Source organism: Gymnoscopelus microlampas (genome assembly GCF_963454915.1).
Source record: "Gymnoscopelus microlampas genome assembly, chromosome: 2".
Taxonomy (NCBI): Eukaryota; Metazoa; Chordata; class Actinopteri; order Myctophiformes; family Myctophidae; genus Gymnoscopelus; species Gymnoscopelus microlampas.
The window spans coordinates 27,691,416-27,709,485 of NC_139939.1; the positions used below are offsets into that span (position 1 = coordinate 27,691,416).

Consider the following 18,070-nt stretch of genomic DNA (forward strand, 5'->3'; position numbering starts at 1 on the left):
TTCCGTTTTGTCACGCACATGATACACTCATGTCCTTGCTTAGGACTCTTGAAAGCATGTAAATAAATGCATGTAAAAAAGAAAAGAAAAGAAAACAAGCACAGTGAAAATGTATCCTTGTTAGCTGCTAACATCTCTCCCATCCTACACTGCTAACCCTGTCAAAAATAACCACTTGAAGGTGCAGTAAAGGATAGCTTTTTGTTAAAATAAGTATTAAATAGCTCTATATTCTTTTCTTTTTTTTCACATTTTTTATCCCACGATTTTGTCAAATCTTTTCACCCAGTGCCAATGCCTAAGCTTGTAATCCTGGGCACTACTCTCCCTCTGCCAGCCTGCTGAGAGCCCCAAACTGAGCTCACGCTTCCTTCAATGCATGAGGAGTGAGCAGGCCGCTTCTTATCACCTGACGTGGGGGAGTTTCCCCCGGTAGGACGCAGCACATGGAAGGAACACGTTATTCCAACCAGTTCCTTTCCCCTCCATCAGGCGCCCCAGCTGACCAGGGGGAGGCAGTATAGTGACCAGGATTACTTTCTGTTTTTTGTGAGGGTACCTACCCTAGGGGACACGGGGAGAACATGCAAACTCCACACAGAAAGGCCCTTTGGCAAACCCCACGTAGGGTATGGGCACTGATGAAGCTCTATATTCTAATAGCAATCATTGCAATAGAATGTTTGTTCAGTAACATGGGTCTCTGTCTCTCCAGGTCTTTAATAAACAGAACATGCATTATCAGGTTGGGATACCAGTTTGATCCAATCAGTTGAGAGAACTCATAGGGTAAACAAGTGACATCGGACAAAAGTGACAAAATTGGAACTGGAACACTGGTAAATGGTAGCCTGGGATCCAGCCTGATTCGCTACGTTCGGCGGACTTTTTTCTCTCTCTTCGCTTATCAGTCTGGAATGCACCCCATTGACTCGTTTTGCAGAACTACACTGGAACTACATATACGTTAGGCAACGTCGTTGCTGATTGGATGTTGTTCAAACGAATGACGAATCACAACGATCACACTGTTTTTTTGTCCCGCCCCGCACCACAGACCAATCAGAAGCCACGGCACGACTCGAAACGTTTGCCATGTCCCGCCTCCCTTGGAGATAGGAGGCATTCCAGACTGAGAAGCGAAGAGAGAAAAAAGAGTCCGCCGAACGTAGCGAAGCAGGCTGGATACCAGGCTAGGTAAATGGGTAGCGCAGCCTACTCTCTCCTGATTGGCTAAAATTGGCAACCCATCTGAAAATGTATTTACTGTTTATTAAAGAGCTGGAGAGACGGGCGGACTATTGTCCAAGCACTCTACAGCAATAATTGCTAACATAATATCTACAACATTTTAACAAAAACACTATTGTGTTAGTAATATTTTGTCAAAAATATGACTTAAATTACCTTTAAACCCTATAACAATTTGACCAGTCACCCAGGGCTCTCCACTAAGGGTCCTCCTGTTCTCACTCTGCACAGCGATTGTGAGCTTGTATATCTGTTACATAAAAAAGCCGACATACAAGCTCACAACGTGCCGCAACAACGCGTTTTGAGCTTGTAGAGCTGCTATTTTCGCCAAATGTTTGCCCCCAGAATAGGCATCCCAGGGTTCAAGTTGTTTGCCATCTGCTGCAGGTTATACCCTTGATGCAGATGCATGGCCATGGCTTGTGGTCTCTCCCCCATACCAATGACAGGCAGTCCATGGGGTAATTCCCTGCACTGACCCCCAACCCAGCTCCCCCCCCCCCCCCCCCCCCCCCCCCCGCCTCCCCATTACATTATCTCTGTAACGGGCCAATTAGTCATCATCTGTCTTGTTTGGTTGGGCTTGTCAAACGGTTGGACGTCCTCTGCCTCAACAGAGGATTTAAATAATGGATCTATAATCATAGATGCTGTTAATTATGAGTCTCGCATGACCCCTCTGTCAACTCACTCTGGTGACATGGCACAGAGACAGCCAGCCATTACATGAGAATGTCATACATGGCGGTGACTAACAGACGGGATGCAAAACGCATAGAAAATTGTGGCAAAAATGGGTTTGATTTGCATGCTGTCCAACTGTCCAACACGCACGCACGCACTCACACACACCTCTAGTAGGCCTACTGTACATACAACATGTTACTGAAGACATTGGAGGGAATTAACCCATTAAGACCAAGGACCCCCAAAATGATATGTATGGCCACCGACCCCCATCTCAAAATATGTTGGTCCAGGCACCCCCAGAAGCAAAGATTTGAGTTAGAAAATGTTCGCTTTAAAACAATACATATTCAAAGATTTGCACACATTTTTCACGATTTTTCAAAAATAGCAGATCTACAAGCTCGTAGCGCGGCACTCGGTGCCGCGCTACGAGCTTGTATATCTGCTATTTTTGAATAGCCAAATAAATCTAAAGTGACACAGATGCGTTCGAGGTCTTAATGGGTTAAATGACCGAGAACAGCTTGGATAACAAAGACGCGCAGTAACCATGCTTTGATTGCACCAGACGAACAAGGACTGACCTTGACGATCATTTTGATTTGATACACGCAGAGATATCAGCGAGTTAAGAACAAGGCGTACGAGGTGGTGAATAAATGTAGAGCGGGGTCATTTGTCAACTCACTGAAAGCGTGTGAGCTGACAGCTCTGCACAGTTACCTGAAACTTGAGATATTATAGCCTTATCAAACCAATAAACCGTAAGACACAAGCCACAAAGATTTAAGAAGAGGTTAACCCAGGCCAAGCAAAAGACAAGCGAGGAAGAGGCACTTCCACACAATTATCCTTGATGAATGGAATTAAATTACAAATACATGGGAAATAAGAGTTCTGTTGGCAGGCTTAACCCATTAAGACCGGGAACGCATCTGTGTCATTTTATATTTCTTTGGCTATTAAAAAATAGCAGATATACAAGCTCATACCGCGGCACCGAGTGCCGCGCTATGAGCTTGTAGATCTGCTATTTTTGAAAAATCGTAAAAAATAATCTGTTAGGATTTAGAAAACATTTTAAGAATCGGACTCAGGCCTTAATGGGTTAATAAAAAGAATATATATATATATATTGCCATTTTCCCAGTATGGGGGGGGGGGGACACGCCCCCTAAATAATGCGTGGTTTTCATGAATATATACAGAACACCACAATCAAGCAATAGGAATTATGTATACTAGACCATACCCGGTCGGCGCATCCGTGGGGGGATATGCGCACATGATCTGGCAACCCGGGAGGCGACATTCTTTCACACATAAACGCTAATAAGAAGCTGAGATTTGATGAAATTGAAAAATGGGCTCCACAGTTAAGTTCAGATGGTAATGGTCAATGGCTGTGTGCAAAATCAGAGCAATTGCTCCAGCCACTGAGGAGAACCGGCTTCACCACTACAGACAGTCACCACTACAGACAGAGGTTACTAGAATTATAGTAGGATTACAGTGGCTCGGGATGTGGCTGTCTGGGAACCCTAACGTCCCCGGTTTGATCCCCAACTCCTCCAGCTTTGTGTACAAGCGTCCCTGAGCGAGACACTTAAAACACCTTGTGGCCCCTTGGGGCTGCACGCTGCCCCCAATGTGGATGGGACAAATGCTGAGAAGTAATTTCCCCCCGGGCATCACGACAAATACCATTTAAAAGTATAATTGCTTGGATAGCCAAATGTATTGTGTTTGGAGGTTCAACTATTGAAGGTCAAGCAGCACTAATACAGAGCACTTGTGAATTCTTACTTTCAACTTAGATCATTAGAAACAATTAGAGGGGTAATTTGAGAACTATGTTCATAGAAACCAGAAACCACAATGAGGATCTTTTTTACAAGTGGTGCAAGCCTCGTCTTTAACAAGACAATATATCACAGGGAGGGGCTGCCTCTACTTCTGTGTCCATTTGTCCAACACCTGTTATAAATTAGAAACGAGGAAAAGTCGAGCACGGCTTGAACAAATACAGTTCAAGACTTTCAACTTTCTCAAGCACAAAGTAATTTCAGAAAATTCATTAATGCTTTAGGTTGAATATCGCGTTGATGCATTGCTGAATGTGTAACCATAAATTAAAAAGGCTTTGAGCAGTAATTGTTAAATAAAAATAAATAAAGAAATCATCCTGAATTCTCCCTCATTATGCTACTATTATCATAACTCAAAACATGAATTAAAGTTGCAAGCAGCGATGACCGGGTCCATTTTATGACCAAAATAAACTACTATACTACCACAGGAGTACTTTGTTAACGTTGTTTGTCACCTTTCAGATATTGTTGTAGCAGGGTAGGTATTTTTCAGTGTACATGTTTTTGTAACGTCTATGGCTTTTATAATGAAAAACTATTTTAGGGCTTTTATTTAGAAAAAAAATAGATTTTCTTAAACTTTGACCGATCAGAAACGAGGGCAGAGCTGCTGTAAGTAACTTCAATGAAGGACAAGGACTTTCAATCGAATCCATTGAGGCGACTCACGACTGTACGACAAACTGTGCAAAAGTTATGGCAAAAGATCAAATATTGACCGATCACAACAGTGGGTGGGGCTAACCAACAGCAATGAAAAACAAGGACTCTAAACCGAGTCCAATGAGGCTACTCGCAAGTGGCTACAAAAGTTACATAGAAAGAAAAGGAAAAACTTGACCCTGTAGATCGGCTATTTTCACTTCCTGTTTGGCAGTGAAACACGGCCCTTTTCAAGATAAAATACAACATTTCTCACCACTTATGATGAGTCTGCAAAGTTTTACAACTTTTTGAGTACGTTTAGGCCCTCAAAAATGTGATTCATTTCTGCAAAGAATAATTCCTTGCATTTCAATAGGGCTTTGCACTGGTGCAGAGCTCGGGTCCTAATTAATTTCCAACCATGATACATTTAAAAACAATTGTGAAAATACAACGACTCAAACTGCTGCTTAGCACTAGTCCAACAGCTATTCCAATCCATAGCATGTTACAGTAGCTTACGGACTAATGGCCATTGAAGGCTGCCAAATCAATCCCAGCATTGTTTTAATCCTGAGTGGTCGGTGGGAGGTTGAACCTGGCCACTAGGTGAATGTTTGAGAATGCAAGTCCCATTAGTCACATGACACTTACACATTTAACCACTTAAGCCCCTTGGCTGTACTTAGTCGTATGATGAATACGATGCACACAGCCAATCTACAGGCTCCCAACGCATCACATTGATTGGCGATTATCTTAAAACCGTTTTTTTTGTTGCCTATAAGGACCTGCATGCCCCAGGTTAAAGTGGTTCACGGTTGGGCAGTTGTGTGTGCGCGTGCGTGCGTGTGTGTAGGTGGGGGGGGGGCATTTATCATCACTTTGTCTCATAGACACAACCACCAAGACAGAAAGAAAGAAAGAAAGAAAGAAAGAAAGAAAGAAAGAAAGACATAAAGAAAGAAAACAGCTAATGAGGTGGCTTTCATGGAGGATGTGGATGAAGGGAGGACAATGACTCACAGCAACGGCAACCATAGCAACAGCATTTGTGCTGATTTCTGTTATTCATTAAAGGGAATATCAGTTTCTTTAGATGTCCACAAGGGCTGATTGTATAGACTGAGTCAACTGACTGAGATGATGTACAACACATAGAGGCACGCAACCTGACTGTAACCTGACTGTAACCTCTCTCTCTCTCTCTCTCTCTCTCTCTCTCTCTCTCTCTCTTAAATTAAAACATCCCCAATGTTTGGCATGGAGAAATAAGCAAAAAAAAAAACACAAACAAATAGTTACAGCCTACACAATTCTGATATACTGACAGAACACACCTCTAAACACTCTTTCCAGATAACTACCCAGTGCAGTGAGTTCCACACGGGCGGCACTAATGAAATATCTCATCAGCGCCGAGATTCCCAAGCATTGTGAGCCAAAACATTTGCAGCGGATGTGGGTGTGTCAGCAATATTCTGCTAACAGTGTGCAAGTTTGACTAATGTCAGCCATGCCTGTATCTAACCGACAAACACACATATTACATCCCACTTCCCTTTATTTGGTCGTGAGACTTGAGAGAGCACCTAGACAGCCATAGACGGTAAAATGCAATAACATTGGTGCTGTGGTCGCAGCAGCTCTGAATCACCCTGTTGCAGGTCAGCGGACGCTGGCTGATTGAGTCGCAAGGGTTTCAACATATTAACCCATTGAGACCTGGAACTGTGTCATTTTTAGATTTGAGCTAAAAAGCATTATTTTACACTTTGGGCTATTCAAAAATAGCAGATCTACAAGCTCGTAGCGCGGCACCGAGTGCCGCGCTACGAGCTTGTAGATCTGCTATTTTTGGAAAATTGTGAAAATGTGTGCAAATCTTTGAATATATATATTTGTAAAGCGAACATTTTTAACTCAAATCTTTGCTTCTGGGGGTCCCTGAACAAAATGTTTTGATGGGGGTCGGCGGCCAAATACGTATCATTTTGGGGGTCCTTGACATGAAAAAGATTGAGCACCACTGATATAGAAACATACGTTTTTCAGAAAACTGTTGGGATTTAGGAGACATGTAGAATCGGCTTCAGGTCTCAATGGGTTAATCACACGCACGCACGCACGCACGCACGCACGGTATGTTCAGGACCAACATTCAGTGTAATTAACAGAAAATAAAGGTTGTGCTCCCCTTCTCTCATCCTCATCTCCCCTTCCTCTCTCTGTCTAGGCAAATATACCACACACACACACACACACACACACACAAATGCACTAGTGATGCGTGGGCTTATCTTTTTTTTATTTCAACCGCGCCCACCTGCCTGTGAGAGAGATGGAGAAAGGGAGAGAGAAAAAGCAATTGAGAGAAAGTAAGGGAGAGCATATACAGTAGCTATTTTATATTTTTTATATATAAGAGTATACAATAATAGGTTCACGGACACAGGAATGGAAATGGTAAATGATCTCTGCTCGTCGCCTTGGTGTGGACTGTCCAGTTTTAGAATGTTGCAAACCACAGCTTTGGAGGTACTTGGGAGAAAGTTTCAAATCACCATTGTTCTGGACTATAGGCTTTAGGCCCACCTTTTTAATCCTGTGGCGCAAGCTGTAACAATTTTGCTGCTGTTTGTCAGATGTGTGTTACCGCTCAGTGGCACCGCTGATAAAAATTAATGTTTACCTCCCTCAAACTAGAGAACGTAGAGTCGTAAAAGAAAAAAAGAAAACAATTAGTATGCAGATATGGTTTGTGCATAGAAATGTTTTGACGTGTAAGCAGAAATGAGTTAGACTGAAGGAACAATCAAGGTTATCTTTCAAAGATCCATGGTATCTTTATTTATCATCCATCTGTAATAGGTGTGCTTACGTGTGTGCGTGTGTCTGTGTGCGTATAGTATGTGCGTGTGTGTGCATTTTACTGACATAGGCAGCACAGAAGAGCCTGTGTTGTTTGGAACATCCCTGCATTAACCCATTGAGACCTGAAGCGATTTTTTTTTTTTTTTTATCCTAACAGTTTTTTGAAAAGAAGAAGAAAAAAAAAAAAAAAGGTTCAAGATTTTTCAAAAATAGCAGATATACAAGCTCATAGCGCTATGAGCTTGTATATCTGCTATTTTTGAATAGCCAAAGAAATCTAAAGTGACACGGATGCGTTCCAGGTATTAATGGGTTAAATAGAATCCTTTTGGTTGCAGATCTTTCTGTTCTAATCTACAAAACTGACATGAAGGCAGGAACAGCTCAAAGATCCACTTTTGGAATACTGATAAAGCTCAAAATGAAAGCTTTTCCATGGCACAATGGAGTGGTTCTGTGCATAAATAAATGAATAAATAATCGTTCCATTAACGTTTAATCACGGCAATTCCTGGATTATCTGCATGGTTTCATAAACATGCCCAACACGAACAAAGTGCACCAGTGGGAGGGCTTAATGTTGTAGGTATTCAATGATTGGTTGTAGGCCCTGCAGGGAGTCACCCATAGAGGTATAATATAACTAGAGGGCGGATTGCCCCGCACCCATGGGTATTCATTTCTATGAAATTGCTCAGTAGCGTTTTGAAGCACCCGGAAGTCTGCCGGAAGTAGAACTATTGGGTCGTTTCTGAGTCGGTTCGAGGAGCCATAGAGTTATGAGCATGCGCCCTAGTGTCCTTTTTGCGTCCTACGTCACAAATTACCTGCATGAACGAGCCTGTGTGTCAAGCCATGAACGCGAGATATTTATTAAATACACTCGAGATGCATATTTATATGTAAACGCATATGTATTTATGTATAATATGTTTACTTATTTATATTTTATATTATATATATTTATATATATAAATATCTCAGTAAGTAGTTTTGGAAACTACTCAGTGCCTAATTTCTGATCAAGGTACATTTTGATATTCATTGGTATTGGCTACATTAACCATGATCAATTTCCAACGCTTTGTATATTTTCCTCCATCGAACTCCATCTGTCATACACACAGACATTATCTACAACTTGTGACAGCAAAGAAGAAAATGTTTCAGTTGAGAGAGCCAGCGAAGAAAGCATGCACCAAAACTAATCACAGACATAATAGAGTTGCAGAAGGAGCTTGTCAGATTTGAAAATAACATTCTAGGTCATTTGACATACCTACATAGACAACCGTGTCACTTGACAAAAAAATTACATATTTTGCAACTGAAAACCCCTCACACGTGGCATCCAGTGTTGCCAGATTCTGTGAGAGAAACAAGCAACCATGTCTAGGAAAACCAGCCCAAAAGAAGCAACTATGGGCCACATGAGCACTTTAACATACTGTATACATCAGCTATTTGAAAATAGCAGATCTACAAGCTCACAACGCGTTGCGATGCGACGCGTTGTGAGCTTGTAGATCTGCTATTTTCAAATACAATCTTGCTGGGAAATTATAATAAGCAGATCTGGCAACACTGGTGGCTTCACCACTTTTCAGTTGAAAATATGTCGGCCCCACAACTTTTGGCCAAGGCGTACTCACTCACTCTTACTCTCACTCTCTCTCTCTCTCTCTCTCTCTCTCTCTCACACTCTCACTCTCACTCTCACTCTCTCTCTCTCTCTCTCTCTCTCTCTCTCTCTCTCTCTCTCTCTCTCTCTCTCTCTCTCTCTCTCTCTCTCTCTCTCTCTCTCTCTCTCTCCCCCCCTCTCTCTCTCTCCCCATGTCATGGAGATTGTCACACATAGGTCCTCTTTCCTGTCACTACACTTGGCATTCTATAAACCCTGGTCTAAAAAAAGCTGGGATGGTCTGCTGCCTTTCACATTTATCTGTCCAAATCTCATCCTACATGCCATCACTTTTCACTTGTATTGACTGTCAACTTACCGTACAGTATGTAGGCCTGGTTTTGCTGAGTCGTAACAGGCTCCATTTACGGTGCAGATGTTGTGTTGCTATTTTAGTTGTGTAGCACATTGGAATGGAAATTTCATGAATGTATTTATTATTTATTTATTTAAATTATTGATGTAATGCAATCTGTAATATCTGTATGACCCCCCAGAGCCTAAGAAGAAGTGAATGAGTATATGCATAAGTGTGTCCGTATACAGTGTACTTATGGGTTAAAAATCCATATTGGCGGTCTGGCATTGACTATGACTCACGGTATACTTGACATTACTGATGAGCATTTTCACGCCTTTTGATTCCATTCATTGCAGAACGGTATGGAACAGGGGCGGACTGGCCATTTGGCGTACCGGGCAAATGCCCGGTGGGCCGCTGGGCCAGTGGGCCACTGGGCCCAAAAAAAAAAAAAAAAAAAAAAAACTTTTTTTTTTTTTTTTTTTTTTTAAATATTTTTGCACCCGTTTTAGGATTATTACACTAATTTCCGGGTCGCGCGGCCCATTTATTAGTTACGTTAATGTTTGGGCTGGGATGCTTTCCAACAGGGGCCTCAGTGCGGCTGCAGAGTTCATGTGCAGGGCTGAGCTGAAGCAGTGAAACGCCCCCCCCCCCCCCCCCCCCCCCCCCCCCCCGTTGACAAAACGGCGCGGGGGGGTGGTGGGCCGGTTCGGACCAAAATGCCAGGGCTGAATTTTGGTCCCAGTCCGGCCCTGGTATGGAAATCAATATGCATAAACCTCAATCCAACATGTTTGATATCATGGTGTGGATATGTATCTGTAAATGTTACATCATTGTTGTGTTTTAATCCACTTGAAAGTGGAGACTGATTTGACAAATACAGACGGAAATACTGTAAGAGAAGCATATTGATTTGAAATCAAATTCAAATGTCGATGTGAGTTAACTGCACCATTATGTTGCGCCAACATTTACTAAATTATTCAGATAAGTTTGATCATGTTTTAATGACGTTTGGATAAAATGTAAACAAAGGCAAAATCTAAAAATAACACCATTAACAGGAAAAATCGCCCGTTTATGTGCAATGCATGGCCAACGCTGTGAATAGAAAATGACTGCAGCCAATGGACCTTATACAACTGGTTCAATCCATGCTATCAAGATGTATTTCTTAGTTGATTTCAACGTACCCATGAGGAAAGTCCTTCTCTTTTGCTGACTTGGGGAAAATGGTAATAATAGCCTATATTTTACTTAATAGAAGGGCTGCAGGGCACATGAGTGCTACCTTCATACACAATAATACAGAACTGACAATCCATACCCTCTCCAATGGGTATTGAAGGACACTCCAATTACATGTGTAGACAGGTTCCTTTAACCTTGGCAAAGGTCACATTGCATAAGTGGTCCTTAATTTGCCATTATACACATGTATTGTAACAGTGTGTATCAATGTGTTGATGCACAAAGGTGTCCACGTCACTTATGACAGGGGATGTTCTCAATAACCCATAAAGCAGAAGGATCACTCCAGATGAGTGACTAATATTCAGTGGTGGAACAAGTACTCCAATTTTTTACTCAAGTAAAAGTATCAATACTGCAATATATGTAAAATACTCTGTTACAGGTAAAAGTCCGGAATTCAAAATATACTTGAGTAAAAGTACAACATTATTAACATAAAAATGTACTTAAAGCACCAAAAGTAAAAGTACTCAATATGCAGAATGTCCCATTTCAAGTTTTCAAATGTATAAAAATCCTTTGAAAATAGCGACACATTGTGAGCTTGTAGATTGATTATTTTCAAATGGCCAAAATGTGTACTCATGCACTTAGTTACTTTCCACAACTACTAATATCGCTAAATAGCAAAATATAGGGTTCAATTTGAAGATGAGTCTAGAGGGGTAGATTGCATATTCACATGCTGCTTTAGACTGTACATTACAATTACATAAGAGGGCAATGCATATGACGGCTTCTGTCGCATTGTGAGCTTGTAGATCTGCTATTTACAACATATTTTTATACATTTGAAAACTTGAAATGGGACATTCTGCATCTTGAGTACTTTTACTTTTGGTACTTTAAGTACATTTTGATGCTAATACTTTTGTACTTTTACTCAGGTACATTTTGAATTCCGGACTTTGACTTGTAACAGAGTATTTTCTATCTGTCAGAACAAAACAAAACAAAACAAAACAGGGCAGAGAACGGGGGGAAAAGTTGCTTTACTTGCATGGTTTAAACGCTTGGCTTATATAAGTCACGTCATGTATGGAATTGTCACAGCTCATTGTCCTTGAAAATGGGGATACTGCATGATAAGGCTTGGAATGATCCCTGAGGGGTGATGGGGACTTCCAGAGGAGAATATTTATGCAATACTAGTGCTACTGTAAGTCGCAAGAGATTATTATCTGCATTTGGAATGGTGTGCCAAGGCTTTAATTGACCATGATATACAATGCCACATTTATCTGCTGGTCAGTATGATTAAACACAAAATGATTAAATGCTAAATGTCATGTGGCGTGTGTAATAATTGTCATAGCACACATACACGCACGCACGCGTGCACACACGCATATACTTTTGATAACATTATTCCATTATTTTACATCTGCATCATGCATTATGCAGAATCAGCCTCTTCTCACTATTAATATGCTCGGGCACAGTTCTCTGCTGGAGGACTGAGGTGGATATAGGACACCCCTTGAGTCTATACAGGAATATTATTATGCATCACCAAAGAGGGTGGGAACGCTGTTCTCTGGCAACCGTGTCAAAAGTAACATATATGATACGTATCAATTCATTATTGGCAGAGAGGGAGAGAGCTGGAGAGAAATAGAGAGAAAAAAAGAGAGATAGACTAACGAGATACTGTAGATAGATAGATAGATAGGGAGGGAGGGAGGGAGGGGGAGAGAGAGAGAGAGAGAGAGAGAGAGAGAGAGAGAGAGAGAGAGAGAGAGTGAGAGAGAGAGAGCGAGAGAGAGAGATTTCATTAAAGCTTCTGGTTTAAGCCCAGCCCCTTTTGAATATGTAAATGTCAGGGAGGGAGGTAGAGAGAGAGAGAGAGAGAGAGAGAGAGAGAGAGAGAGAGAAAAAGAGAGAGAGCGAGAGAGAGAGAGTGCGAGAGAAAAAGAGAGAGAGAGAGAGAGAGAGAGAGAGGGAGTGAAAAAAAACAGCAAGCGAGAAGAGAGGAGGGAAGAGAAGTGAGGGGGGAGAGAGAGAGAGAGGGGAGGGGATCAGCACGAACAAGTGTGTGAGCGATCAAGGGAAAGAGAGCGAGGGAGCGAGCGAGCGAGCGAGCGAGCGAGAGAGCGACCAGTCTGAATTGTGAGTGGCTTACGACACTCAGTGAACAGAAGGTGCTTCTGCATGCGCTGTCAGTGCACACTCGCTCTGCTGCGAGCGGATCCAGCCTTCTCCTCTCTCTCTCTCTTCCCACACTGACCGCCCCTTATCCACAGCCCCGCTGTACCACCTCCAGCCCACAGCACAGCCTCTGAAACCTCCCCGAGAGCCAGGGGATGGACAGGAGTCACGCGCCGGTGGGGGAGGCAAAGGCAACGGATGCTTTACCAGCAGAGATGAGACATTAAAACTAAGGAATACCAATAACACTAGAAAAACATTTTTTTTTCTTCTGGTCTTTCTCTCTCTTTTTTTTTTCCCCTCCTCCTTCTGACAACGTCAGCCACTGAAAAAGAATGATGACCCGTTTTGAATGGATGTAAAACCTTTACAGGTCAGTGACTGCTTTATGTGACGGACGTTCATTTGCGTTGACAGATCGGGCTTAAACTTTAGCAGAAAGGGGAGGAGGAAACGGCCATCCCCGATTTTTCAAAAGATTTTTCCCTTTGTATTTTTTTTTTCCCACTCCCTGGTTCTCTGTGCCCTCCTCTGATCATTGCAGCAGAGGACTGCGGAGGAGCAAGAGAAAGCAGACAGCGCTCACGCATGCAGACGGTGGGGGAACTTGCACTTCCTACCAACCTCGCTGAAAGCTACTTGGATTCCTTCTCTTTCTGGCTCTTTCACTCGAGGAGAACTAAGACATTGTAAGCCTGCCAAGGATCTGGTTGTCCACTGAAAAGAGAGAAGGGAGGGGGGGGCAAATTTGTACCACACTGGGGTCTTTTTTAGATTCGCACATAATTAGTGTTAGGGCACAAAGGGAGCCGCTGAATGGAGGTTGTCAGCCTCTGGATAGGGGTGAGTAGGAATCTTTTCATGTGAGGTCGCTCAATGAAGACAGCTTTTTCACCCCCTCTGCTCTCCACACGCCGTTTGATATCTAACATGAGCGAAGAGACTTGCCTGTTATTGTTCTCCGTTTTTCTTTTTTTCAACAAGGATTCCTACTTTGTAAGAATAAATACATAATATAATCATATTGCCTTTCACACCAAAATAGGAGAGGAACTAACGACGAGTGAAAAAATTGAGCATTTTTGTGACAGAGAGCCAATTAATTACGATGTGAAAGGTGCCAAAATAATATCCAGAGCGATTCAATGGACATTCTCTCGGCACCATCCCTGGATATTTATGCTAATGGATTTCCTTCTAATTGGGCTGTACTTAAAGTGGCCACTGAGGAAGCCCCCTGGGTTGATACTGTGTTCACTGGGCATTTTTCTGAGGATGGTTTCCTTGGCAGAGGGTGTCTGTCCAAGGCTGTGCCGCTGCGACAGCAAGCTGCTGTACTGCGAGGGGCTAAACCTCACAGACATCCCTCGCAACTTGAGCAGCGCCATGGGCCTGTCCATGAGAGAGAACAACCTGACAGAGCTGCGTGAGGGCCATTTTGCTGGCCTGTCACAGCTTACCTGGCTCTACCTAGATCATAACAACATTGACATAATAGAGGAGGGTGCCTTTGACAGACTACGGCGGGTCAAAGAGCTGGATCTGAGCAGCAACAGGATCGAAAGTCTGCCCAACGGTACTTTCAAGCCCCTCCCAAATCTTCGTATTCTGGACCTATCCTACAACAGACTGCAGGTTATCGAGCCAGACCTGTTTCACGGCCTTAGAAAGCTTACCAATTTGCATTTGCGCTACAATGCTCTCAAGTTCGTGCCTGTGCGGATTTTTCAAGACTGCAGGAGCATGCAGTTTCTAGACCTGGGCTACAACCAACTGCAGAGCCTGGCACGGAACTCCTTTGCTGGGCTGTTCAAGCTGACTGAGTTGCATCTGGAACACAACGAGCTGGTTAAAGTCAACCTGGCCCACTTCCCCCGCCTCATCTCCCTGCGTACTCTGTATATGCACAACAATCTTGCTACTATCGTGGTCAGCACCTTGGACTGGACCTGGCATTTCCTGGAGAAGATCGACCTGTCGGCCAATGAAATCGAGTACATCGAGCCACACGTTTTCGAGAGCGCACCCAACCTCAAGGTGCTCATGCTAGACTCTAACCGGCTGACCTCCGTGGACCAGCGCATCCTGGACTCGTGGTCCTCTCTGGATAGCATCACGCTGGCGGGCAACGAGTGGGAATGCAGTCGCAACGTGTGCGCCTTGGCCTCCTGGCTGAGCGCTTTCCGTGGCCAGCACGACAGCTCGTTACTGTGCTCAAGCCCGGACATAGCACAGGGAGAGGACGTGCTGGATGCTGTGTACGCCTTTCAGCTGTGTGAAGACCCACCTATGGGGGCAACTACGGCAGGCCCGTTTGCCTCCACCAGAGACCGGGCCCACGGTGGCCCGGTGTTCCCAGGCCCGGTGACACCCAACCCGTACGAGGGTGAGGGTGGAGAAGTGGTCACGGGCTCTTTCACTGTCACGGTGGGCCACGACGACCTGGAGAGCACCATGCAGATCCACAAAGTGGTGACGGGCACCATGGCGCTCATCTTCTCCTTTCTCATCGTGGTGCTAATGCTCTACGTGGCCTGGAAGTGCTTTCCAGCCGGAATAAGACAATTGAGGCAGTGCTTCAGCAGCCAACGCCGCAAACAGAAGCAGAAGCAGAGCATGCAGCAGATGGCTGCGATTTCCACACCGGAATACTATGTTGACTATAAACCCAACCACATTGAGGGAGCCCTGGTCATCATCAACGAATATGGCTCGTGTACCTGTCAGCAGCAACCTTCTCGGGAATGTGAAGTGTGACCCTGCTTTGTGAGTATGTGCGTTTACCTGTGTTTATCTGGATATAAAGCCCTTTTTTGGATATATTAGGGAGGAGGGGGCAGGGGGTATTATGGGACAAATGGAATAGAGGGATCCTTTGGACACTTTTTACACTGCGTCTCACTGTGCTGCTTTATTTCCTGGACGGAAGGAGTGGGCTTTATGGGTGTGAGTCTACTACAGTGGATTTACTGCTGGCTGGAAGAGGCCATACTGGGCGAAATCGGGACCTGACTCTTGGACCTGTTTACTTTCTACAGAAACACAAATAGGAATATGTTGTGGGGTAATGAGGCTTTTCTCTCACACAGGATGGATATTTGAGCTTTAACGTTTCTTTCCACTTCAGGACATTCTAACATTGTCTAAGAATCAAACTGGGGACACAACAACAAACACTTTCTATGTGGCAAACACGACATTTGACAATGATAAACGACATTTAAAAGATTAAAAAAATATATAAATATATATGTATATGTTTCAGTTGGATTTAAAAAATGTAAAGATAAAAGTATGTGTAAAATATGTTTAAAACAGAAATGCAAGTGTGGAGGAAAAAATGATGCAAGATGCTATTCTAGTTCTTTTGTAAACTACAAAAAAAAATGTTTAAATAAATGAACTGCTATTCACAGTAAAATGCTCTGAGTGTGTGAAAAGCCTTTGAGAGAGGATGAATGATAAAGAGATGCAATTCTTCTGCTGTTAGACTGGAGAGCGTTTGCTTGTGTGTCTCTGCAGTGTGTCCAACGGAAAATAAATAAATAAATAAAAAGGGGCAGTGCGATATCTGCACCTCATTTCCAATGTTTAAGCTGGTCCAAGAACCTTATCTGAATTTCAGACCATTTTCTCTATCTTAAATTCTCATGTATGTTATTCACTGTGTTGGCTCGCAATCAATGCTGTAGTTGCTTTCCCCCCCCCCCCCCCCTCCCTCCCCGTTTCTTTTCTGTAAATAGATTTTTTTCTCCTGCATTTTAATCAGATGGCATATTTTCATAATGATTATATGATTATTTGTGCACCATCCAAGTAAACAAACAAAGTAGAGCGTCAACGATCTATAGCTATGCTTCTCTCACTTGCTTCACAATCTTTGGCTGTCATGCAAGAGCGGTAAGCCCCTTTCACTGAGTGGGGGCATACATGAGACAGCAAACGCCTTTGCCTTACACATTTTAAATCAAAATGCACTCTAAAATAGCCTTGTTGAAAGATTACCACACCGGGGCTTTTTTCTGTTGTTGTCTCAAACGGACATAAACACATACAATATCCCTCACTGTGTTTTCATGTAATGTGAAATGTTCCTTAAAATACAAGGCCATTTTGAGGTATGCTATGCCTTTTTTTTCTCTGGTATTCCTTGTGTGAATGCGTTGCACTACCAGATGTTGTGTTTCCTGTATCCTGCGACATAATAATACGTACATACAGTATGGTGGGTAATGTGAAGTGGAGAGGAGAGCGAGGATCACACAACGACTGCAGAGCGAGGGCACAGACTGCTCTCTAGTGTGCATGTTCTTACACTGTAGCTCTCGTCTGCCAATTGTTTAGGAGGGAGCACGCCACATCCTACACACTCTCCACACTGACCTACGGTAGGCCTATTGCTGCTGCAGCAGCATCAATATGTAGTTTAACCACTTAAACCCCATGTGCTTCAGTTTGACCGGGGTCCCTCAGAGATCTATGTCTGGTTCCTCCTTTTCGTTTTACTTCCGCACAGAATCTCTTCACTGGAAACAGCTGATCTTTAAGCTCAACAACGTGTCACGTTGCAACACGTTGTGAGCTTGTAGATCTGCTATTTTTTGCATAATGTTCACCTATAATATGTCCATAATAGGGATGCTAAGTTATGTTCAATTCGATCACGCATGCAAACGAACACGTGCACAAAGACACAAAAATAGACGCACGCACACAGGCGTAATCAGTATATCAAACAAGAGGGTTATTGTTGTAAATTAGCCCCACTGTCAGCTCCCACGAATAAGATGTTGCGTTTGCATTATCATGACATAATTGGTTTGCATAGTGCGTGTGCATGCACGCCTGTATGCACCTGTGTCTGTGACTATGTGTGTCTAAATTTCAGCACGAGCGTGTCTGTGTGTGGCCAGATTGCACAGCCATGTGTGTCTATCTGCATGACATGTGCCAATAGGATACACGTTATCAATCAACTATAAACTAAAAACAAAATCTCTTCTGAAAAAAGGTGAAACCTTGCATAAAGTTATTGTATTCCGAAATCCTAAACTCTTTAACAGGACATTGCACTGTTGTTTAGAGGCCAATTCTGGTGTGAGTATTTGTTTCCCTCATCTCGAGGCTTAATGCATCATTTCCTAATAAGCTAATACGTAATGAGATGGTTCCTTCAATGTATATTGTGTGCAAAGTGATGGTCAAGTAAGTCCAAAAGCATATTATCCGCTGTGGATCAGAGGAGCTATTTATGTTGAAACTCCATCCAGCTATCAGTCACCCTCGTCAGAAATTATGCTCTTTCAGCAGTCCAACACCTTCCCTGTTCTTTTCAGGTAATATTTT

General features: G+C 43.1%; 2 protein-coding genes across 2 annotated transcripts in view; one reads left to right on the forward strand and one right to left on the reverse strand.

Moving 5' to 3' along the window:
• Positions 1-18,070, reverse strand: part of ctnna2 (catenin (cadherin-associated protein), alpha 2) — a 551,711-nt gene that overhangs the window by 184,041 nt on the left and 349,600 nt on the right. The gene's annotated exons all lie outside the window — the stretch shown is intronic.
• Positions 13,489-15,481, forward strand: lrrtm1 (leucine rich repeat transmembrane neuronal 1; the record flags this gene model as incomplete). Its single annotated transcript, XM_084079525.1, has 1 exon — positions 13,489-15,481. The coding sequence occupies exon 1, from the start codon at positions 13,904-13,906 to the stop codon at positions 15,479-15,481; it is 1,578 nt and encodes a 525-aa protein (XP_083935651.1). The 5' UTR covers positions 13,489-13,903.